This window comes from Cynocephalus volans, chromosome 1, assembly GCF_027409185.1.
Source record: "Cynocephalus volans isolate mCynVol1 chromosome 1, mCynVol1.pri, whole genome shotgun sequence".
NCBI classification, from domain to species: domain Eukaryota; kingdom Metazoa; phylum Chordata; class Mammalia; order Dermoptera; family Cynocephalidae; genus Cynocephalus; species Cynocephalus volans.
In genome coordinates this window covers 262,452,936-262,478,569 of record NC_084460.1, presented here as the reverse complement: position 1 = coordinate 262,478,569, position 25,634 = coordinate 262,452,936, and the positions used below count along the sequence as shown (strand labels likewise).

The window sequence follows — 25,634 nt, the reverse complement described above, 5'->3', positions numbered from 1 at the left end:
AAAGAATGAAGTCAAGGCTATCTGTACCTTTTCTCTCTATACTAGTTCTTCCCTTTAGATCCTGACTTTACACCACAGTCTTTTATCACCATCCTACTAACCCCCTGTTAGACAGTCCACTGTTGCCTCAATCACAGCTTGGTCTAAAACTGGGTAAGTCCTAACAACTTTCTCTTTGTACTTATTATGTTTAAGCACTGTGATGATTATTTTACAAATACTCTCCAATTTAATCCTCAAAACAAACCTGGAAAGTAGTTGTGATGATTTCCATTTTATGATTGAGAATACTGGGACTCAGACATTGTCACTTACTCAGATGATAACTTAACACATAGGTAAGAGGAGGCAGAGCTGGGACTCACAGTTCACCATCATCATTGACCCTTGTTAAAAGGATTTCAGTTTTATAAGTATTCTGCACAATGATCTCTGTCTGACTAAAGGTACATTTCTACATTTAGTGCACCTTTTTATTTCCTACAGGATTTGCTTTTTATGACATATTTATATTTATATAGTGCTTTGCAATTCACAAAATTGTTCTATATACTATTAGTTGATTTTATGAATAGCGTCTGTCAACTGCAATGCTAAATACAACAAATTTGTCAAAGCACAGACCAGCCACCTCAATCAAGTCTTGAAATTATTTCGATTCCTCCCTCTCCTTTGTTCATGATACATTTAATGTCTAATGATTTTTCCATTAAAATGGCTTCCTGATTTAATAACTGTTTTTAACAAAACTACTTTGCTTAGCCCTAATCATCTAACACCTAAATTAACTGTTAGTTTTCTTGAGCCTCCATGACTCCAGTTTCTCTTCATTTTTCCCTACTCTCTACCACTGTCAAATTTACCTTCCTAAAATTGAGCTTACAACATACCACCACTTGCTCAGAAACCTATCATGCTCCATTTTTACCTGACAGTTCACATCCAATGGTCTGGTAGTCAAGGCCATCTGTCAGCTGGTTCCATCTAAGCTACCACTCTTCCTCTGACATTTTCCAAAATCTCTGCTCTTATCAAGAAAGTCTCCTTTTCATTTGCTCACATGTCCTATTCCTTTTAGAACTAAGCTTTGCTCATGCTCTTACATAGGGTGTCCAGTCCTGTCATCTTTGCCAGTCTCAATCCTGTACTTTCATTAAGCTTCCCTTCTATTGCCCAACCAGCCTAAAATAAACTTTTTGTTACTTTGGATTCCTTCAAAATTGTGCATAGCCTCTAGCTGTCCTAGACAAGTTCTCTGATGTTTTCTGTTTGTCTCATGTCCATAGGGGAGATCACAATTAAATAAGGGTCATTTAGCACACACCAGATCACGGACCATATCTTCTCCTGCTTTTCTACGTGCCTCTCAGGAGAAGGCAGATGCATAATGGGTGCTAGTTAAGTGAACAGAGGGACAGGTTATTTGATTTTTATCTATCAGATGGCCATCTCCTTATTCCTCTGTCCCACCCATTTTTCTCTCTCAGATGGAAAAGCTTTCATCAAGGCATTCCTTTGCCAGATAGAGAACTCTATATTAGAATCTGTTTTCTTGTGTGTTGCTTTATAAACAACACAGAGACAGCTCAATTGCTTCTGATCAAATGGGGATTAGAAGAGCCAAAGCACAACTGCAGCCACTCTCTGAAATCTTTCAGCTGTTTACACTCTTAAGAGGCATTCCTCTGGAGAGAAACTTTTTTGTCACGACTCCATACCTCAGTCATTTCCCTTTGTGCCGCTTTCTTTGCAGCTTCTCTCTCAGTTTGAAACTGCTTTCTTAGAGCTTCGATGCGTTCAGCATGCAATTCTGCTTCCACTTTGGATTCCTCAATCACGCGTTCTCTGTTTTGAAGAAGACAATTGATAGATCACCCTTAAGAGGTAAGAAAGATTTGGAGGGGAATGTGCAACTCTCCAAAAGGTGTGTGATTTACAAATGAGAAGCAGATCAGTCACTAGGTGAACCTCACTGATCTGGAGTTCATTGACAGAAGAAAAAGAAGTGCATTTACCTGTAGCATTAAAAAAAACCACAAGAAGTCATTCTACATAAAGAGATCCAACCAAAAGAGTGAAAAAGTTACACAGAAGAAAAATTAGAGCAGTCATACTGTGAAAGACACTTGCTTTTGTTTTGTCATATCTTTTTGCTTTCAGCTATTTACTCTTTAAGTTTTAACTTCTAATTATACTGTTTCCCTACTTTTAAAGGGAGAGCCTTATATTAGATCAACATTTCTAACTTGGCTTCCTTGGTCAAAATCCACGGTTAGGCTTCTGAGGATGATGAAATTCCTTGAAATGATGTACAAAACGGTGTGTGTGTCCATTAACTTCTGACTTAGAAGGAAAGGTGACTCCAAAAAGTATTTAAAACCAATAGACTTAATCACTAGATTTCTCCCAGCTTTAACATTCTCTGATCTATTCCATGAATTATCAGTATTTCTCAAAAAGCAGGAGGTGCCTGCCTTTCCATGAAATCTTCCTTTTGGATTCTCCCTCCTCCTGACCATTTCTTGCTCTTATTAGGATTATATATCCATGCTTCCTGTGCGTCTCTAGAAGTGTCTCTGTTAATGGATTCAGCTTGTCCATTACCTTAGTTTGCAGATGAGACCTGCAGGTGGTAACCACAACTGTTCCCCTGGCCCCTTGGGTGGGACTGTATCAAGAAACTTTGGTACATCACCTCTAAAAAGTTGCTGACACCTATCCTAAAGGCACAGCATAAAAGGATGGAGGCTCCTGAAGTCATTGGAGATAACTATGGTTTGTTGTTTATTATGTTCCCACACTCCTCCCCACACCTACCACCCTTATATCAACATGTTCACTAACTGAAAAGAATGAAGATCTACATGCACACTGCATTTCCTTTAAGTAAAATCTTCATGGAATGTTATTAATATCTAAATAATATTTATCCAGATATAATTTAAGTAAAACTTTAGTGGCTTGACCTGAACTTGATGGGCTTGACCTAAGTAATCTCAGATCAAAACTGAAACCAATTAATGGCTTAACATCTGCTTAATGGAGTCATCCTGTTCCTGGATCAGTTATTCCCACCTAGCCTGCTGTTATTCTGTTCACTCATGCTTTTAAAGGACACATAAGCTGTTGATAGAAAATGCCTGGCAGAAACATGTGAGTGTCCCTTCCAACCAGTATTCTTTAAATTTTAGTTTAACCTTCATGTAAAGTAGCAGCTTGTTACTGGATGAGGGAAGAGCTGAAAAGGAGAGCCAAATGAGCATACCCCAGGCAGCTTTCACTGTGGCTGCTCAGCTATGCCTGGTTCCTTAACATGGCTCTGCTGGGAGTACTAGGTCAAAGTAGGAGAAGAGAGTTTAACTGATTTATGTGAATAAGCCAGACTTATTCCTCCAGAAGCCCTTTCCTAATTTTACTGTGACCATACTGCCCTTACTTAAAGGTTTCCAAATTCTGTCGCTCTAGTTCTTTGTTTTCCAGTTTTTCTTGAATGTGATCTAGCTTTGTTTGCAGATTATTATTTGTCTGGAGAGCTTGCTCCAGACTCATAGCCAGTTTCCTGTTGTCTTCTCTAGCTATATCTAGAGCTTTTTGTAGAGGCTCCATCTGAAAGAGAGAAGAGTGTTTTTAATTCCACTGTAACAGAGGCAAGAAATCCATAACACTATATATTCACTCCTTATGTCGTACCAAGTGCCATCGAAACAATAATTAGTTGGAACCAGAAGCAAAGATTCCAGGTGGCTGGAATATATATGTGAGAACTTATTAAATACATTGCTTAGGAGACTATTAGAATGTAATGGTAAGGGTATGCTCTACTGGTCACCAGGGGGCTTTGGAAAATAGAGCAAGTTTAATTTATCCTAATTTAAAAAATTTTAAACTAGTTAAATTCTCCTTCCTGATCCTATGACCTTCTGCTCTCACTCGATAGAAATAATAACTAGCAACACTTCCTTGTATATTCTTCCAGAAAACCTTATGTATATGAAATATCCATGTGTAGTTTATGTATATGCATATGTGTACATGTTCATGGTTGTGCATACACCTGTGAACACATGCTTGTATGGTCTTATTAATAGCTACTTCTGACTGAGATTATAAGTTATTTTCTAAGCTCTTTAACTTCTGAAATCATTTGTACATTAATAAGTGAGAAGAATATGAAGCATATAAGACAAAGAGAATTAGTATAACTGTGGTACTGGCTTGCCAATAAGTGACTCATTGTAAAACTATAGGTCCATTTCCCATTTGTAAATATGTCACTGTCCAAAACTCAGACTTGAATAAAAAGGAAATTTACCTGATTCTTTCACTTTATTTTTCCAAAATAGTAATATCCCAATAAAACTAAAAATATTAATGTTATCTATAAAAACCTGGCCTCTACCTCACTGCTGTGCTGGGCATCCACAACAAGCATTTTGGCCTGCCACTGGTCCACTTCGGCTTCTAGCTTCTGCACCCTCTGTTGATTTAGAGCCCTAAAAATAGCACAAAAAGAGTGACTATAGAAAAGAATCATCTAGAAATGATACCATCCTAGGAATTACAGGACACTCTTCTTCCAAGAAGCTCGAATAGCATCATACATAATATGCCAGCAATGTTCAAAATATCAGAGTTCACAGATGAGAATTAATATCCTCAGCTTCAGGTTAAGAAACTAAGGCTCCTAGGAATTTAATAACTTGTCCCATTGTGATTCAATTTGGCTTGATACATCAAATTATCAATACACGTTTCTGACTAACGTAGGGCTGGTAATTTTACACCACACATATCATTATTAAAAAAAAAAAAAATCACCTCTACCAGGATTGGCTTGCTGTTGATATTTTTGCTTCTAAATACAACAGCTACCTAGAAATTTATTGTAAATGGTAAATAATATTTGTAATACTGTCCCTTTGACCTTTTCTAAATTTAAAAGAAATATACTTTTATACTATGTAAAAAGTAAAGAAAAGCACAATGATGAAAATAAAACTCACCTGTTCTCTCATAACATAGAGGCAATATAATATTCATCACTAATACACACTTTATATTTTAGAGGCCCTAAAAAAATCAGACCATTCATTCTTTAACCTAAAAGGAATTTGAAATATTCAAAGGAGTTTACTTAGAAAACATGGCTAGAAGTAGTTCTTAGAATGATTCACCTAAAATAATTATTAATCTTGAAATACGATAGTAATAAATAGTTAATTAACTCAAACTAAAGTAGGCATTTAGATTCAATGATCTTAACAATTACTATTCTGTGGACCCAAGGGAAGAATTAGGTTTAAATGGTGCAGAAAGCAACAAGGGTAAAACAGCAGTACAGCATGTGGATTTCTAGGTTACATACTCTTTCACATCAGTACAATATAGGGGAATTTTGAATTTCTGGAAATCATGTTTATTTCTAATTCTAGATTTTCCCTAACTTGCTAGTACTTGAAACACCATTTTACTAGTCCTTCACAAAGGAAGCAACACAAAGTGATTTCATTTTCTGACTGGACACTGCTCCTTAATACAATGCAGCAACACAATCACAGGTACCTTTCTTTCTTGAGGCCTGCAATCTCTGAATCCCTCCGCCCAAGCTCTATTTGTACTTTCTCCAGAGCACCTTGCATCTTACTGTGAGAAGCCAGCACGTTCTCCAGCATGATTGTAACTTTGCAGTTGTCTTCTTTAGCCTCTGCCAATTGTCGCTGAAAGTTTCCCAACTAACAGAAAATGAAACAAAACAAAGATATTTGATCCTTTCTGGTTACGCTTCTGTTTCTGCATCCCATTACTGCTAGGAAAGAGTGTGAAAAGCAGGCATGGTGGAATGCTAAGAGAAATAATTAAAGTATATTTATTTTTATGTTGTTTCATAAGTTACTGTGACTTTGAGAAAAATAAAAGTAGACCCCAGATCTTATGGAGCTTCCAAACTATTGTCATGTCACAGGACAAATAACTGGAGACATCAGGGTCAACAAATTCTTGGGTCCAGAGGTGGTCCCAGGCTAGCCTCTGAGCTGTCTTCTGATGAGGTCAGAAGAGGAGAGCACATCTCCATCGGAATTATCTGAAGGAAAAAAGACTATCCCAGAAAGTAGAAGCTGCTGAAGAACGATGTAACTCACAGCCCTCCTTAGAGAGGCAAAATCTAGCACCTGCTGTCCTAGAGAAGTTTGGAGTGTGACCTCTATTCCCACTAAGCACATACACTGTTAAGGAGAAAGCACCATAGTAATGTTATATCGTGTTAATAAAACACAAGTATGAAGTTTATTATTATCAAGGTCACATGTGTTTCAATAGAAAAAATTAGGACTTATTCTTTTGATTATTTTAAGACAGAAAGTTCAAAAAAACCCACTGGGAGTTATATATAATGCATTTGTAAGGGAAATACTTAAAAATTATTCTGAAGCTATCTTTTCTCTAGCAAAAGAAGTTGCTTCTCTGCTCAAGCCTCATTTTTCCTTACTAATGGAAACAAGAAATTAACGAACAGGGGTCCATGAAAGATTTTAGAAGTGCTTTATCTCAGTAACAGACTTTCAGAAAAGACTGATGCCTTACTTTCTTGTTTTCCCTGTCCTCCAAAGCCTCAAGGTCCTCTTTCAACTTCTGATTCTCTTTCATGGTTGTATCACGACACTTCACTGCTCGAGATAGCTCCTCTTCATTTTCTTCAAGAATGGATTTCACCTTAGTAGAAGAAAGGAAATAATAAATGACTTTCCAAAACAGTGATTGGAATAAGACACAGCAATTTAGAAACCAAACTGAAAATGTCTAATTAAATATGTTTATCCACTACTGTAAATAAAATCTATCTTTATTAGCTACTTATCCCTTTAAAGAAAACTACTAGAAAAATACCTGTGTGAATAAATATGAGCAAACATGATACATTAGTCACTTTCCATGAAAACACAGGGACAGGGAGCATAAGACTATCTATGAAGCTGAAATGTAAAGGGAAGGGGAAATTGGTTATCTGGAACTAGCTTCCTTTTGAATATATAACAAATGCACAAATTAAAATAAAAGCAAAGATGAATAAGTACTGAAATAGTGTTACAGCAGAATAAATCCTAATTTGAAGTATTAGAACTTTGGATCCTTGAAACACTTTTAGTAGATCCACAATCATTTCAGATAATCATACTATTTTAAATATTACTCTCAAATTTTTTATTTCAAAATAATTATAGGCTCACAGTATATTGCCAAAATAGTAAAAGAAGTCTCATGTTTGGTAAATACTTAGGAGTAGACCAGCTGGGTCATATGGTGGTAGTATGTTTCACTTTTAAAGAAAATAATTATTTTATGAAGTGGTTGTACTAATTGATGTGTGGTTTTATGGTGGTTTTATTTGTATTTCTCTAGTGACTGATGTTCAACATCTTTTTGCATGCTTCTCTACCATCTGTATATCTTTTTTTTGGTGAAATATCTATTCAAATACTTTGCCCATTCCTTTTATTGGGTACTTTTCTTCTTAGTGAGTTTTGAGAATATTTCTATACATTCAGGAGATAAGGCCTTAATCAGATATATGATTTACAAATATTTTCTCCTAGTCTGTAGCTTGTTTCTTCATTCTCTTAATGCCTCTGAAGAGCACAAGTTTTCAATTTTGATAAAGTCCATTTTTGTTCCTTTATTGATCATGCTTTTTATGTCAAATCTAAAAAAATCTTCACATAACCCAAGTTCACAAAGATTTTATTCTGGAAGTTTTACAGTTTGAAGATTTACATTCAGATCTATGATCCATTTTGAGTTAATTTTTATACATTATGTGAGGTATGGATCAAAGATTTTGTTTTGTTTTTGCACATGAATATACAATTATTCCAGCACCATTTGTTGAAAATACCATCCTTTCTCTGCTTTCAGCTTGGTTGAAAATAAAATTTTCATAAAATTGTTTTGAATAGGTAGCACTTTCACATTATTCTTAAGTTACAAAAGAATAAAATGAAAAAATTATCTCCCAGCCACCCAGTTTCCTTCCTCAAAAATAATGTTTTCAGTATATTATGATTCATTTTAGAGATATCCTATGCACAAGTGATGTATATATTCTTTATCTCCCCACCCCTTTTTCATGCAAATAGTAAAATACTATATATACTCTTCTAAACTTTGATTATTTAAACCTAATAATATACATATCTTGAGCAGTATTGCAAACTATGGATACACCACAATATATGTCGCTAGTCTCTTATTGATGGAATTTTGGTTGCTTTCAGTCTTTTGCTATTAACCAACAATACTTCAATTAGTAGCCTTGTAAACATGTCATGTGTACATGCTAGTGTATCTGTAGGGAAAAGTTCTAGGTCAAAGTTGTGATAAATATTGCCAAATTGCCCTCCATAGGAAGTTGTACAATTTTACACTCCCAACGGCAACGAAGAAGAATGTCTTTTCCCCACATCTTCCTCAACATTATTACATTTCCTGAAAATTTAAACTATAACATTTAAAATATTTCAACTGTTTCTGTAAGGATCCCCTAACAGTGCAAAGAGTGTCAACTTATAGATTCTGAAAACCTACTGGGTTTTGTTCTAGAACAATATAGTTTAAAAAATTTTACCAGTGTTTATAAGATATATATAAATACAAAAATGTCACTAGTATAATGTTTTTGAGGATCACCCATGTTGTAGCATGTAACAATATTTCATTCCTTTTTATCCCTGAATAATATTCTACAGTATGAATATACACATTTGTTGATACATTCAACACTTGATGGACATTTAGATTGTTTCCATTTTTCAGCTATTATGAATAATGATGCTGTAAGCATTCAAGTGTGATCCTCAAAACATTATGCTGGGCTGGCCAGTTAGCTCAGTTGGTTACAGCTCAATGTCATAACATGGAGGTCAAGCCCCATACCAGCCAAACACCAAAAAATAAAAATAAAAATAAATTATGCTCCTGGAGGAAGTCATACTGTAAAGGCTATAGATAGTATGACTCCATTTATCTGGAATTTCTGATAACAGCAAATCTGTAAAAACAGTAAGCAAATCAGTGGTTCCCTGGGACTAGACTTTGGAACAAGGAGTGATTACAAATGTGTTTGAGGGATATTTTGGGGGTGGTGGGAGGTTCTAAAACTGGATTTGGCTTTTTCGCAGCAGGTTTGCCAACAGAACACAGGTGTCGTGAAGACCACTGCTAAATCAAAGCCAAAATGGGAAAGGAGAAGACTCATATTAACATCATCATCATTGGACATGTAGATTTGGGCAAGTCCACCACTTCAGGCCATTTGATCTACAAATGTGGTGGAATTGACAAAAGAACCATTGAAAAGTTTGAGAAGGAGGCTGCTTAGATGGGAAAGGGCTCCTTCAAGTATGCTGGGTCTCGGATAAACTGAAAGCTGAGCATGAGTGTGGTATCACCATTGATATCTCCCTATGGAAATTTGAGATTGGCAAGTATTACATGACTATTATTGATGCCCCAGGACACAGAGACTATGAAAAACATGATTACAGGCACATGTAATCAGGCTGACTGTGCTGTCCTGATCGTTGCTGCTGATGTTGGTGAGTTTGAAGCTGGTATCTCCAAGAATGGGCAGACCCATGAGCAAGCTCTTCTGGCTTACACGCTGGGCATGAAACAACTGATTGTTGGTGTTAATGAAATGGATTCTACTCAGCCACCCTACAGCCAGAAGAGATATGAGGAAATTGTTAAGGAAGTCAGTACCTACATTAAGAAAATTGGCTACAGCCCCGACACAGTAGCATTTGTGCCAATTTCTGGTTGGAATGGTGATAACATGCTGGAACCAAGTGCTAATATGCCTTGGTTCAAAGGATGGAAAGTCACCTGCAAAGATGGCAATGCCAGTGGAACCACACTGCTTGAAGCTCTGGATTGCATCTTGCCACCAACTTGTCCAGCTGACAAGCACTTGCATCTGTCCCTCCAGGAAGTCTACAAAATTGGTGGTATTGGTAGTGTCCCTGTAGGCCGAGTAGAGACTGGCATTCTCAAACCTAGCATGGTGGTCACCTTTGCTCCAGTCAACGTTACAACCGAAGTAAAGTCTCTTGAAATGCACCATGAAGTTTTGAGTGAAACTCTTCCTAGAGACAACGCGGGCTTCAATGTTAAGAATGTGCCTATCAAAGATGCTCATTGTGGCAATGTTGCTGGTGACAGCAAAAATTCCACCAATGGAAGCAGCTGGCTTCACTGCTCAGTGATTGTCCTATATCATCCAGGCCAGATCAGTGCTGGTTATGCCCCTATACTGGATTGTTACACAGCTCACACTGCTTGCAAGTTTGCTGAGCTGAAGGTAAAGATCAATCAGAGTTCTGGTAAGAATCAGGAAGATGGCCCAATTAAATTCTTGAAATCTGGTGATGCTGCCATTGTTGATATGATTCCTAGCAATGGCACATCTAGCAAGCCTTCTCTGACTACCCTCCTCTGGGTCGTTTTGCTGTTTGTGATATGAGACTGACATTTGCTGGGGGTGTCATCAAAGCAGTGGACAAGAAGGCTGCTGTAGCTGGCAAGGTCACCAAGTCTACCCAGAAAGCTCAGAAGGTTAAATGAATATTATTCCTAATATCTGCCACCCCAGTCTTAATCAGTGGTGGAAGAATGGTCTCAGAACTGTTTATCTCACTTGGCCATTTAAGTTTAATAGTAAAAGACTGGATAATTATAACAATGCATCGTAAAACCTTCAGAAGGAAAGGAGAATGTTTTGTGGACCATTTTGGGGTTTTTTGTGTCAGTTTTAAGTAGTTATTAGTTTTTAAAATCAGTACTTTTTAATGGAAACAACTTGACCAAAAATCTGTCACAGAATTTTGAGATCCATTAAAACAAAGTTTAATGAGAAAAAATAAATTTGGATGATGGACGCCCAATTCTATAAATTTACTAAACGTCATTTAACTGTCACAAAGCAGAAGTTTTATTACATATAAATTATAAGTCAATAAGACTGTTAGAAAAGAATATATCAACATATATTCTTATTTTTTTCTCCAGTTACCTTAAATAAACTAACAACAAAGATAAAAAAAATTCACTAGCAAAAATGTTTGCAGAAAGCATCTAAATAGTAGTCTATTCTAGAAGACAAACTATATAGTACTTTTTATTTTTTATAAGCAAAGATAGATGCTCTAATAAGTTTTCTCTAGAAAACATTTTCCAGTGTTCAATTTCCTGGGGCTTCGTGGATTAACGTATTTTTATTTTGAAATATGCCTTTACCCAAGAATGTTAGCTCAATTTTTAAGATTAGGTAGAAATTTTGAACTTTTAAAAAATCAAAATTAGATTTAAATAACTCAATTGTTACTGTTAAATCAAATTTCTACGTCTAAAACAAAAATTAATTAGAATGATGGTTTCAATCCTATTTATGAAGAAACTAATTTCCTTGTTGTTAGTCATATCTTCAAGCATTATCTTTCTGGATTGTTACTACTATTCTTCATGCTTGTATAAATCTGAAATTTCCTTAAGATGTAATGTGTGGTCTTCACTTACCAAATCCTGTTTAGGAAAACTTGGTGATTTATCACTTAGTAATGGTCTTGAGGCAAGAATCTCTATTTTGCCTTCCAGTCTTCCCTCCATGGTTTTAATAGCATTCAAAAGAGTCTTTAGAGAGACTCTAGAGTCTCCAACCTCTTGAGATGTTCTCATGGACGGCAGGGTAGGTGCAAAGGTCACACGGCGTGTAGCATTTGGAATAACACTAGGCAAACCAAGTGATGACGTTCTTTCCTTTACAATGTTTACGTGAGGCCTAGAGCTTTCAAGAGATTTTGAAGACACAGGCCTCTCTGGAGATTTCTTTCTTCTTGGAGGCATTGCCAATTAAAAATAAAATCAACTAAACCTAGAGTTATTTTTCAAGGAGTACCCACTTTGCTAAGGGAAACAACACAAACAATGTCTTGAAAGAAGCCGCAAAGGAACAAATATTTGAAATTGCGTTCCTTTGCTTTCAGAATGAAGAGATCACACTGTAAAGTATAATCTAGTGAGACCTTGTACAAAATTCCCTGTAGGACAGCTTAGCTAATGAGGTCCCCTTTACCAACTTTGTGACCTCATCATTCATCAGTAGAGTCAGCAGGTTAGAACGCTATGAGCATTCTACCTGAAGACATTCTATTTCCTTGGTTATCAGGGGTGTCTATATACACAAATGTCATAGACACAGAAGTTACATATGCTTATACTGAGTTAAAGATTTTTAAATAGTCTAATTACATACATGGTAAATTTGTAAATCACTGAAACAAATCACTTTCTTTTGGTAACACATTCCTGGGTGTTATGTTCTTCACTAAATATTTTATATATCTTCCTTGTTTAACTTTTCTTCATTTGTTAAAATGTTCTGTGACCTATATAAAAGGTTTTCAGCCTTAATAGCACCATGCTGACAAGTAAGCACCTGCACTACTAATACTTCTTTCAGGTGAGCTTCTGTCTGTCACAGGTATACCTTGTTGACAATGAGTTCTGAGTTTGCCTATAATAATTCAAAAAACAAAGATACTTGTTCCTCATATCTGCCAAAATTATTAAGGCTCAAATTCAAAAACCACTTCCTCAATGAAAGAATATCTTGATGCTTCCAATCATAACAATGCTCCCTATGAAGGCTCATTAATACAATCTACTTTTTTTAAAGGCATAACTTTCTATTCTATAATGAAGTTTATTGAGTACATTCTTAACTGTCCTTTTAGAAACAAGTTGAATGTCCCAATATTGCTTCAGGCATCTTTATGACATCCTCTATGGTGTAGCAGAACCTTGTACAAAGTAGGTGCGTAAAAAGTGTTTGTTGGATTGGGTCAAGTGAGAGGATATTCATCTTTCTGGGATGGTATGGTAAGGTGGGGAGAAAGGCATCAAAAAAATTTTTAAAAACTGAAACAATATAACAGCAGTCTGCTTTTGCAGATATTAATCATACCTGAGCATATTTGGCCTCTAGAGACTTATTCATTTTGCGTAGATGTTCATTTTGTAAACTGGTTTCAGTAAAAGAATGTAGTTGTTCTTCTAGCTGTTCAACTTTTATCTAGAGGAAAAACAGAAAAATAATAAAATAAGTCGTTAATAATACACACACATGAACATATTTCAAAAGTTTTGTAAAAAAATTACAGAGAATCCTTAAAACTTGCAAAAAGCAATCCTAAGCTTTTCTAATCATGAAAAGAACAGTTATTTTATCTCAGACCTAATGGTAGGCTATAACCATTTAAATGTAACTCATTTGCTTTCTATTGTTATGGAAACTCCAAATGGACCTGATTCATGAACATAACAGTAAGATTTTATAGTTAATATATTTCAATTTTAAAGGAATTGTGGTATCTTGCACTCAAAAATCTTTTGAATATTGATAATTAGCACTGTCAACGTGCAAGAAGCAGACATAGAGTCCTATTTTTTACTGACAGAGAACTACAAAGATTGAATAAATGGAATTCTTGTATGTTGAATTATATTTTAAAACTAACTCATAAAGATGATTACTCACATTTATCTCTTTAAAGTATCATTTGAGGGGATACAATCATTAATGTAAACTCACAAATGTCCAAATTCTGTGTTTTTCCATGTTTTCTTCTTCATATCCCCAACCCTCTCATACAAAACAACAATTAACATTACTGGGCCTATCCCTGAATCAGGAAAAATTTAATCCAAAATTTTTTAATTAAACCAACTTTTTCCTCTCTTGATAGCTTTCCTTGTTTCCTACCTGTGGAGGGCAAACGCCTCTTTGTAGCTACTGGACATTTTCGAGAACCATTAAAATTTTAGCACTAATATTTTTTTTTTTTTGAAAGGGTGTGTGAAATCCATTTCATCTCAGGAAATCTTTATTGTTCCTTCTTTCTCTCACCTCTGCCTCTTTTTGTTGCTCCTTTTCTACTGTGTACACTGTAAAACATGCTGTGGCTCCCTAAAGCCAGCAGTAAAAATTGATCATGGTTTTCATGTAAGGTTCAGAATGAAAATGGCTGCCTGTAAAGGGAGGTATTGATGTAACAATTATTCTCATTTTAAACATAAACAAGCTGCTGTTAATCCATAAAACCCAAGGGAATAAATGAACTGCACTTGACTTTAAAGACTTTTAGGTTTGCTTCTCTTCAAGTAAAACACAGAATGTCATTATTCCCCAATATTCCTAAGATAATTTATCCTACTTTAGCCCCTGATTGCCCAATAAAATGCCATGAAACTCATCAGATGGCATGTTCTCATATATGAAGCACTTTAATTTTTATATTGTGTTTCTTATTTGGCAGAATTTCTTACTCAGGGCATTCAAAATGGGAAAGAACATAGGAGGTTAGGTTAGAAGAAAATAAATCCTATTGCCTCTCAGAGATCTGGTGTTTCTATGATCTTTAAAATCCAAGCAGTTTCTATAACCAGCTTATCGGCCAGTCTCAGGAATAGCAGTAATTGACTCAAGGTCATATATTCATATTGCTTCAAATGGCCTAACTAACCATATGGCTATAAAAATATTAACACTATAGAAATTACAAAACAACTAGGAAATGGAACAGAACCCTCATTTTAATCTGTTTTATAAAATCCAAGTATTTTAAATTAATGCAATCAATATATTTTCCAGGTTTTTTTTTTTTCAATTCATATAGTAAATTTGAAGTAAAGTAGGATATGACTATAATGTTAGTTGATTTATAGTTTGAAATGAGCTTCAGAGTTGAAACTATCTGAACTGCCGAATTTATATATTTTGACTAAAAGCTCAAAAATACATTCAGGAAATCTTGATAACTTCAGAACAGCATAGTTTTTTTTTCTTTTTAAAACGCTTACCTAATGTTGATGTAATTGAATATCTTGCAGCAATGCAAATCAAAGAACCACCACAACAAATAACAACATAGATGAGTCTCACAATTATTAATGTTGGGTGAAAGAAGGAAGACATAAAGTATATACTGTGTGAGCATATAAAGCATAAATACAGGTAAAACTAATGTGGGGTGTTAGAGGTCAAGATGGTAATTACCATGTGGCGGATAAAGACATTCTATATCCTTGGTTATCAGGGGTGTCTATATACACAAATGTCACAGACACAGAAGTTACATGTGCTTATACTAAGAGTTAAAGATTTTTAAATACTCAGTCTAATTACATACATGGTAAATTTGTAAATCACTGAAACAAATCACTTTCTTTTGGTAATACATTCCTGGGTTATGTTCTTCACTAAATATTTTATATATCTTCCTTGTTTAACTTTTCTTCATTCATTTGTTAAAATGTTCTGTGACCTATAAAAGGTTTTCAGCCTTAATAGCACCATGCTGACAAGTAAGCACCTGCACTACTAATACCTCTTTCGGGTGATTATTCTGGGTCCTGAGAATGTTCTGTTTCTCGATTTGAGTGCTGATCACATAGGTATGTTTGCTTTGTAAAAAAAATTGTCAGGCTGTACCCTGTGCACTTTTTGGTATGTATGTTATAGAGTTCAATAAAAAACTGACTAAACAAAAACCAAACAAAACCCTTACTTAATCTCTAAATTAAGGTCACAAATGCAGTTGCTCACAGCGGCTAGACAGCCAACATAATGTTTGAATCTAGCTGGTGTAAATGATGGGGTCAATGGTAGATTAGAGGGACGCTAAGCAACTCAAATTGACATATGTTTAAAAATAATTAAAATAGTGTTAGAAATCTTTCAGACATATATAGTAATATCCCAGCTATCCATCATTCAACTTAAAAAAATAAAACATTACCAGTACAATTGAAACCTTCTGTGTAGCCTATCCCAACCAAATCTTCTCCCTCTATCCTAGAGTTAACTGATATGCTGAATTTATTATCATTCCCATACTTTAAAAAACAATTTTGCTATATATTATCCCTAAACAGTATATAATATTATTTTATGAGATTCATCCATGTTAATACATGTAACTCAAATGTACCCATTTAGTATACCCTCTTACATATACTGATATTAAAACTGGCATAACTATCTTTTGGAGAAATTTGACAAAATCTAGTAAAATTCAAGATATGTACATCCTACAACCCAGTCATTCTACTCCTAAGAAATATACCTAACCTACAGAATCTTTTGCATATGAGTATAGGGAAACATGTATGCAAATTCATCAGATCAGCATTGTTTGTAATTATTTGCAAGCAATTGGACACTAGCTAAATATCCATCAACAGGAGAAATATATTGTAGTATATTTATGTAATGGAATACTACACAGCACTCAAAACAAAATTTGAACCACGTCTGAATGTGAGGCAGCAGTTTCTGACACAGTATAAATTAATACCTAAAATCCAGTATTTATATTTTTAATTAATAAGTTGATTCTGAAAATATAATCTTTTACCTAATATGATTCCTATGTAATATTTTTAATCCATCACAATTCAATTGAGAGAAAACACACAGCAGATGGTTTTGACTATGTTTAGTATGCAGCTCTTCCTTTGAATTATCTTTCAAGAGTTATATGGTACAACAGCACTTTCCCTAGGGCTGATGAAGTCTTTTTGGTAATGTGCTTTTGGAATGTGCCAGCCCAAGGCTGGACATAAAAGTGGCAGTGAATCAATAGTTTACAAAGTGTATCAGCCTTTAAACACAACAAAACCCCATAAGCCCTCTTTATAGAAATATAGGCAGCAGAAAAGGCACATGTTTGCCTCATGATTCCGGGAGTCGTAATCTTTAAGATTACGTAGTTGAAGTCTAAAAGGTCAGATAGATAACATCAGACCCATTTATAAATTTTAAATGTATTCAATTCCCAGCCAAAATTTCTCTGTAAGTCTGCCATGAGTGCTTGGATTTTTCTTATATATTTTAATATACTGCACTTCATTTCTCTTGAAGAGTTACAAAAAGGTCAAAATCATGTGTCATAGCTTCGTAGGAAATCACTAGTTTCACAAAGGGGAAAGTTCTTTTGTGCCGGTGATAACTTGTACAGCCAGCCTGTAATTGCCTGTCTTTCCGAGTGAGAACCAGATAAGAGAGGTGTGCTTACACCCCTCACTTTACAGGGGATTATGATGGAACTCAAGAAAATTAAGATGTGCTCAAGGTTACACAAGTGTAGATAAATATACTTACATGCATCACTGCTTCTGGAAAATATTAATTAAAAGCACACAAATAGTGGATAAATAGCTTTATTTTTTTACTGGACTAGTAACATATTGCTCTACAAGCATGGTTTATCAACTACCTTTCAGATAGCCTGCCATTTCTGGGCCCCATATTGTCTGCTAGGCCTATGGTAAATGGACCCTTTGAGCAGATGAACAGAAGGTTAATGCTGACATGTTTGGCAAGCCTCTAGTGAGATTAGTAATCAGATCAACTTAATAGCTGCCAAGCCTAACTGGGCTTCACTTCATTCCATTTAGTCCAGTGGTCTGAGGAGTTTTTAAAGATACTGAAGTCTAGGACCTATCCCCTGAGATAGATTCTGATCTAATTGCTCTGGGATACAATTCTAGGCATTGTGATTTTCCCCTTATATTTTATGATGAAAATTTTTGAACATACAGAAAAACTGAGAGAATTTTTACAAACATGCGTACACCCACCCTCTAAATTCTACCATTAACATTTACTGCTTATCACATATTGAACCACCTATCATTCCTTCTATCCATACATCAATTTTTTCAATGATGGATTTCAAAGTAAATGATAGACATCATACACTTCCCAGCATGAGTATTTTTTAAACTACCCAGATGATTCTAATGTGTAGCTAAGGCTTGGAACCACTGATTTGGACTTTGGTGTTTCCACTGGAGTTGGTTTTAGTCAAGCATAGCTGTATTAGTTGCAAGCTTCCTTCTCTGTGATGCCATAGGGACAAAGCCCATAGGCAGCAAAAGAACAGTATCATCACATTCACTCAAGTCTAGTCTATTGCCTCTGAGTCCCAATTTCCAGGGTTATTTCTTTTTAGGAATTTGTTATAAAAATTCAGCAAAAAAAGGACATAAGCTCTCTATATTCTCAGTGAATGATAAAATACCTAAAACAATTTTTTTTTTTGTGACCAGTAAGGGGATCGGAACCCTTGGCTTGGTGTCGCCCACACCGTGCTCAGCCAGTGAGCACACCAGCCATCCCTATATAGGATCCGAACCCGTGGCCTCGGCGCTACCAGAGCCGCACTCTCCCAAGTGAGCCACGGGGTTGGCCCTAAAACAATTTTAATAAAGCTTCAAACAGTCACAGGATGGGTTTTGGCTTCACAAGTTTAGGTTTCAGCTTGTACTATAGGTATGTGAATAGATATCACATGGATGTTAATAAGCTGACAAACTTGGGGAGGTTCGGAGACCACAAAATTAGTAAATGACAGAGCTAGATCTTCTCAAAATCCAGCAATATTTAGTTTGATAATTGGTATTAAAAAATTCAGACCACATTGTATATATACACAATGCAATATAACTCAGCCATGAAAAAGGATGAAATTCTGCCATTTGCAGCAACATAGATGAGCTTGGAGAAAATTATGTTCAGTGAAATAAGCCAGGCACATGGCAAGAAATTCCACATGTTCTCATTCATGTGTGGGAGCTAAAAAAGTTGATGTCACAGAACTAGAGAGTACAATAGTGGTTGTTAGAGACTGGTAAAGGGAGGGGGGAGTGGAGGATGGGGAAATGGTGATCAATGGATACAAAACTGTAGAGAGATATGAAAAATAAGATCTAGTGTTCTATAGCAATCAATATAGGGAGACTATAGCCAACAACAAATTACTGTATAACTTCAAGTTGAAAGGGTGTTGAATGTTCCCAACACAAAGAGGTGACAAATGTTTGAGGTGATAGATATGTTAAACACCCTGATATGACTATTGCACTCTGTGTAAATGTACCCAAGTATCATATTGTACGTAATCCATAAATACATACAATTATCATGGAAAGGAAGGAAGGAAGGAAATAAGAATGAAAGAAACAACAAACAAAATAATACATTTAACTTTCAGAAGGAGAGGGGTTATTAGAGAGGGAGGGGGAAGGGGGAGGGTGTTAGGGAAAAATTGGTTAATGGACACAAAGAATGAATACATTTTGTAATGATGAATATGTCAACTATCCTGATTTGATCATCACGTATTGTACACAAGTACTGATAGTCAACTCTGTACCCCACAAATATGTTTAATCAATTATGTTTCAATAAATAATTATTTTGCTTGCAAAAAAAACCCCCAGACTACAAAAATCAGAAAATAAATCTCATACCTGGAGTTTTCCCTTTTCATAGGCCAGTTTATTTTTACTCTCAGTAATTTTTCCCAAAACGTTTTCCACCTTCTGTTGGGCAAGCTGATAAAGCAAACACAGGTATCAGTACCTCTAGGCATAGAAAGGAGTAATCATTTTCCTTCTTACACAGGTATTTATACCCTCACATTCCTATAGAAATCAAATCAAGATTCATATTTATTTGCTACTGCTGCCTCTTAGTCTTTCCCTAGATAGCTGATCACAGCGCTAATATGCAACATGTGCAGAGATGGCTAATAAAAGTATGAAGCCTTAAGAGTCCCAGTTTGTTCTTTCTATTAATTCTCTTTTTGTTATATCAGTTATGCTTTGTAGTTGTGATCCAACCCAGATGTGCTGTGGCTGTGTGAGTGGCTGCAGGTAGTTTGAGGGGCATTATGCAATTCTTTAAGAAACAAGAGCTACAAATGACCACAAACACTGACAATAAGAAGACACTAGAGTTACTACAGTAAAAAGCAGTAAAAACAAAACAAAACAAAAGCAACTCTAAAAAAGTAAAAGAAACATTTATTGGTGACTCACACACAATAACACAATGTTTGACCAAGTACTCAATACAGTGTTATCTGAGACAAACATCACTGAAGGTTCTATATTTCATGAAATTACATATTTTCATTTTCATTATTTAAACAGCCTTTAATAATGACAGTTATTTTTTCCTGTTGTTTTTCTCAGAGCTTGTCCAAAAAATAAGTATAAAATACAGTTTTCTTTTGATTAAATTTTGGGCCTTATTGGTACTTCCTTTATATGATATAAAGGTCACTATTAGTGATTGAATGTAGAAATTTTCACCTCCATAATCAATGTCAGTGTTATATCTTAATAACAGGAAACATCGATATTTGCCATATATTAAAATCATCTTCATAAACCAGCTATGGGGATAATACACACACAAGCAAATGTGACTGAGAACACAAACTCTCAATCACTCGTAGGCTGACTAGTTGCATATGGATCATTTGCAGTAAATCTTGAGTTCAAAGTCTTACTAATGTTAGTAAATATCCTATATTGACATAATTCACTATTTCTGACATATTCTGACTGATATAATCTGTAAATAACAGAAGGCCTGTTAAGCATTTCAATCCAAAGAATTTAGGCTTTTGTTTTATGTTCAATTTAGGGCAAGTTGAGAAAGATGAAACCGTATATGTAGGGGTATTAATTTACCTAAGATATTTTCCTTACCACCTCCAACATAGTTACAGCTGTTCTTCGCTCACCACTTGGTAGTGTACTTTATTTCATTTTAAATGTTGTGAATCTAACACACTTGTTTCTAAATAAAAGCAAAACACATTCCAAACTACATTACTAAATAATAACATGTTAACTCTTTATTTTGCTCTGTTTGAAATATTTTCATGATAACATATGTCCTGCAAGAAGGCGCAGTAGTCTAGAGCATTGTCTTCGCCTTGATAGTACCCTTGGCTAGAAGAATTAGCATTTTAGAAATTCTAGACTTGATAAAAACCTATGGAAAAGCCAGAAAGAGTGATCAGCCCTCATATATCATCACCTACTCTAAAATTATAGCCAATATTAAATTTGAGCAGATTATTAACAATATGACTATCTAAGTATATGTCCTATTAGAACCAATATTTATTTCATTCATAATTATACATATTTAAATTCAGGTTTTTAAAGCATTTTTTTTTTTTTAAATCACTATGTGTTGCTCCCACTAAGAGAAAGGAGAATATATTTTTTTAAAAAGTATTTAATTGCTTCCCTGCCTTTTGGCTAAGATCAACTGTAAAAGCATTTAAACCAGTACAGTATGGCTTCAAATAACCTAAGGGAAATAAAGATTGCCATCAGTAAATAAGAGGCTAGTAATAATTATTATTAGAAAATTAGTTAATCATCAATTAATTTTCTGCCTGTAGAAGACATACGGTTGCCACAGTGTTTTCTATTTGGAAACTATGATGCAAAATCATTCCATGAATGCAACATTATAGTTTAGGATTATGTTTTAACCAAGTCTTCAGCAGCATATAAATTATAAAGATGGCTAATAATGCTACTAAAACAAAGCTATAATAATGATAAACACTCAATTATTTCATACTTCAGTTACAAGTTCTATAAATTAAGGTGATGTGGTATTCTGTGAAGTGTAGGTATAGCATATAAAAAACCAAGAGTTGATTTAACCTAAAATATGCTAGCTATACCAAATACTAAATACTCAAAAATAACTTTGCTTATCTTCTTGGAATGTGGAAAGGTTTTCTGATTTTTTTTTTTTTTTTTTTTTTAAGAATAACTTAGAGGGTCTGGGTCTCTTACACCAGCTTAAGAGGTGTCCAGGAACTTTCACAATACTGGTACTTTTTTTTTTTTCTGCTATAAAGTTTTCTCTTTTAGGTGACGGCATAAAGAAATTTCATTAATCTTTTAAATACATTTTAAAAATAATAAATTATTCCTTTTTTGCTACCAAAGAGAATACTAATGTAATAAGTGAAAATTGTCTAAGCAAAATCAAAATGTGATAGTATCTGACACAGGGTCACTTATTTAAATATTATGACACACAAAAAAATTGTTTCTAGTTGCTAAGAGAAAGTAGATGTTAAGACAGTTACTTAAATTACTGTTTATAGATGGTTTAATCAATGGAAGACCAGAATTTAAAGACCACACAGATGGATGAATATCTCTGGTTCTGAGTTGTGGAAGGCAGGACTGAGATTAACCTTTGTTTAAATAATATCAGCAACATCCTATAAAGATTATCAATATACACAGCAAAACAGAAAGTGGGGAATCAACTGAGAAACAGAAGACAAAGAAAAATGCCAATAGTTAGAATACATTTTAACTCTGAAACACAAAGATATGAGGGGGTCTTCAAAAATTTCGTGGAAAATGCATATTATGAAACAACTATGCAGGGATTGCAAAAATTTTTTGCATAAAAATAAACTTGTTATAAACACGTCTGAACAGGGTCTAGTTTGAAGCACTGAGAACGATAAGACATCAGTTTGAAAAGAGGCCCTAACAGAGCAATGAATTCTGTTAAAACTGAGGCAAGAACAAACATCAAATTGATGGTGACACTTGAGTAGAAGAATGTTGAAATTATTGAGGCCTTATGAAAAGTTTATGGGCACAATGGCCCCCCCAAAACCAGCAGTTTACAAATAAATAGTTCGTTTTAAAAAGGTATGAGATGATGTTGAAAATGAAGCCTGCAGCAGCACACCATCCACATCAATTTGCAAGGAAATAATTAACCTTGTTCATGCCTGCTATAGGTTGAATTGTGTCCCCTGAAGTTTCATGTATTAGTAAAAATAAACACATGGGATTACATCAAACTAGGAAGCTTCTGAACAGAAAAGAAAACAATCAACAGAGTGAAAAGACAACCTACAGAATGGAAGAAAATATTTGCAAAGTATAAATCCAAAAACGGATTGATATCCACAATATAAAAGGAACTCAAACAACTTTATGGTGAAAAAAACAAACTATTCAATTAAAAAATGGGCTAAGGAGCTGAATAGACATCTCTCAAAGGAGAACATACAAATGGCCAACAGGTATATGAAAAAATGCTCAAATTCATTAATCATCAGGGAAATGCAAATCAAAACCACTTTGAAATATCATCTCACCCCAGTTAGACTAGCTTTTATCAAAAAGACTGAGAATAACAAATGCTGGAGAGGATGCAGAAAAAGGGGAACCCTTCTGCACTGTTGATGGGACTGTAAATTAGTACAGCCATTATGGAGAATAGTATAGAGGTTCCTTAAACAACTACAGATAGAAATACCATATGATCTAGTGATCCCACTATGGGGTATATATTCAAAGGAATGGAAATCATCATGTCAAAGGGATACCTGCACTCCAATGTTTCTCCCAGCTCTATTTACAATAGCCAGGCTATGGAACCAACCTAAATGTTCACTGATAGATGACTGCATAAGGAAAACGTGGTATATATACACAATAGAATATTACTTGGCCATAAAAAAAGAATGAAAGTCTGCCATTTGCAGCAACATGGATGAACTTGGAGAAAATTTGTGTTTACATGGTTACAACCCAGGCTGAGAAAGAGAAACACCACATGTTCTCACTCATAAGTGGAAGCTGAATTAATAAATAAGCAAATAAACTAGAGAGAGAGAACAATCACAATAATATGTCGAACTTCTAGAAGAGGAGAACAGAACTGTGGTTACTAAAAGTGGAAAAGGGGAGGGGGAGGGACAGAGGAAGGGGAAAGGTGGATTAATGAGAAATTAATGAGAAATTGGTTAATAGACACAAAGAATGATTACATATTGTAATGATGAATAAATTAACTATTCTGATTTGACCATCACATATTGTACACAACTACTGATAGTCAACTTTGCACCCCACAAATACATATAATCAATTATGATTCAATAAAAAATTTTTAAACATTTTTAAATCCCCACTTTGACAGTGTTGAGGGTAGGAAATCCTGTTATGATAATTGAAAAGTGGGGACTTTAAGAGATGATTAGATTGTGATGACCATGCACTAGTGAATGAATTGATCCGTTCATGAAATAATAAGTTGATGGCTTAATGGGTAGTAGTGGGTGTGGTTCTGAAAGCTTTATAAGGACAGCAAGTGAGCAGGTTAGCTCTGTCTTGGTCAGCCATTTTGCCATGTCATACTCTGTGTTGCTGGAGAGCCACCACAAAGAACAAGAAGGCCCTTAACAGATGTGTTCCCTGGACTTTGGACTTCCAAGCCTCCAAAGCTGCAAGAAGTAAATTTTATTTCTTTATAAATTACCTAGTGTCAGGTATTCTGTTATAAGCAACAGAAATGGACTAATACAGTACTTAAAGAGCACTGACAATTAACAGCAGAAACAATAGCCAATACCATAGACATCTCAATTGGTTCAGTATACACAGTTCTGACTGAAAAAATAAAGTTGAACAAACTTCCCACTTGAAGGGTGCCAAAACTGTTGCACCCAGATCAGCTGCAGAAAAGAATATAGCTTTCAATGAAAATTTTAAATAAGTGGGATCAAGATCCTGAAGCATTTCCTTGAGGAACTGTAACAGGAGATGAAGCATGGCTTTACCAGTATGATCCTGAAGACAAAGCACAATTAAAACAATGGCTACTAAAAGGTGGAAGAGGTCCAGTCAAAGCAAAAGCAAGAGCGAAGATCATGGAAACAGTTTCTTGGAATGATGAAGGTATGTTGTTTGTTGACTTTCTGGAAGGCTAAAGAATAACATCTGCTTATTATGAGAGTGTTTTGAGAGTTAGTCAAAGCGTTAGCAGAAAAACACCTGTGAAAGTTTTACCAGAGAATCCTTCTCTACCACCACAATGCTTCTGCTCATTTCTCTCATCAAACATGGGCAACTTTGCAAAAGTTTTGATGAGAAATCATTATCCTTAGACAGCCACCTAATAGTTCTGATTTGAATCCTTGTGACTTCTTTTCGTTTTCTAATCTTAAAAAAATCTTTAAAGGGCATTCATTTTCTCCAGTTAATAATGTAAAAAGGACTGCACTGGCATGGTTAAAGTCCCAGAATCTTCAGTTCTTTATGGATGAACAAAATGGCTAGTATCATCACTCACAAATGTGTCTTGAATTTGATGAAGCTTATGTTGAGAAATAAAGTTTATATTTTTATTTTTTATCTTTAATTACATTTTGTACGAACTTTCTGAAGTCCCCATATATTATTTGGAAAAGCAGGAAGCAAACATAGAAGAATTATCTTACGATATGAAACGTAAATTGCCAAATATCAACAGTAAGCCACAAAATGATTTGATTTCTAAAACCATTTTAAAAATCCAGGTGAGCTGTAAAAGTTAGCAGAAGCTGTTAGAAGAATACACAAAAACAGTGAGATATTGGCATTTTGGTAAAGCTATTTTATAAGTAGATTGTAAACACAGATTTTATTCAAAATATTTAACAGCCAGTAGGACATGGCACCCAGCAAATCAAACCAACTTTAAGACTTGCATGGGTGTACATTGACTGAATGTTATCCTAAATATTTAAGAAATAATACGTTTAACTCATTGTTTAATTTCAAGTCGTTAAAGTCCCAGTTACATAGGGAATTATTTATCTGTCTGGCACTATTTCAAAATGTATGTTTAAAACCCAAAAGAGAAGTGGAAAGGATAGTTATTCCATTTGAACCCTGGAACCTTC

General features: G+C 34.9%; 1 protein-coding gene across 2 annotated transcripts in view; it reads right to left on the bottom strand.

Moving 5' to 3' along the window:
• CCDC150 (coiled-coil domain containing 150) overlaps positions 1-25,634 on the bottom strand; it is a 54,684-nt gene that overhangs the window by 4,999 nt on the left and 24,051 nt on the right. Inside the window, exons 7-13 of one of the 2 annotated variants that reach the window (XM_063074880.1) lie at positions 19,366-19,449; positions 13,016-13,123; positions 6,583-6,711; positions 5,563-5,732; positions 4,400-4,493; positions 3,437-3,606; positions 1,719-1,845 (exon numbers count right to left, since the gene is read on the bottom strand). In XM_063074880.1, coding sequence (XP_062930950.1) covers positions 1,719-1,845; positions 3,437-3,606; positions 4,400-4,493; positions 5,563-5,732; positions 6,583-6,711; positions 13,016-13,123; positions 19,366-19,449 — 882 coding nt within the window. Of the gene's footprint in view, positions 1-1,718; positions 1,846-3,436; positions 3,607-4,399; positions 4,494-5,562; positions 5,733-6,582; positions 6,712-11,568; positions 11,896-13,015; positions 13,124-19,365; positions 19,450-25,634 lie in introns of those variants that run through there. The other variant, XM_063074889.1, reaches the window with a different exon arrangement.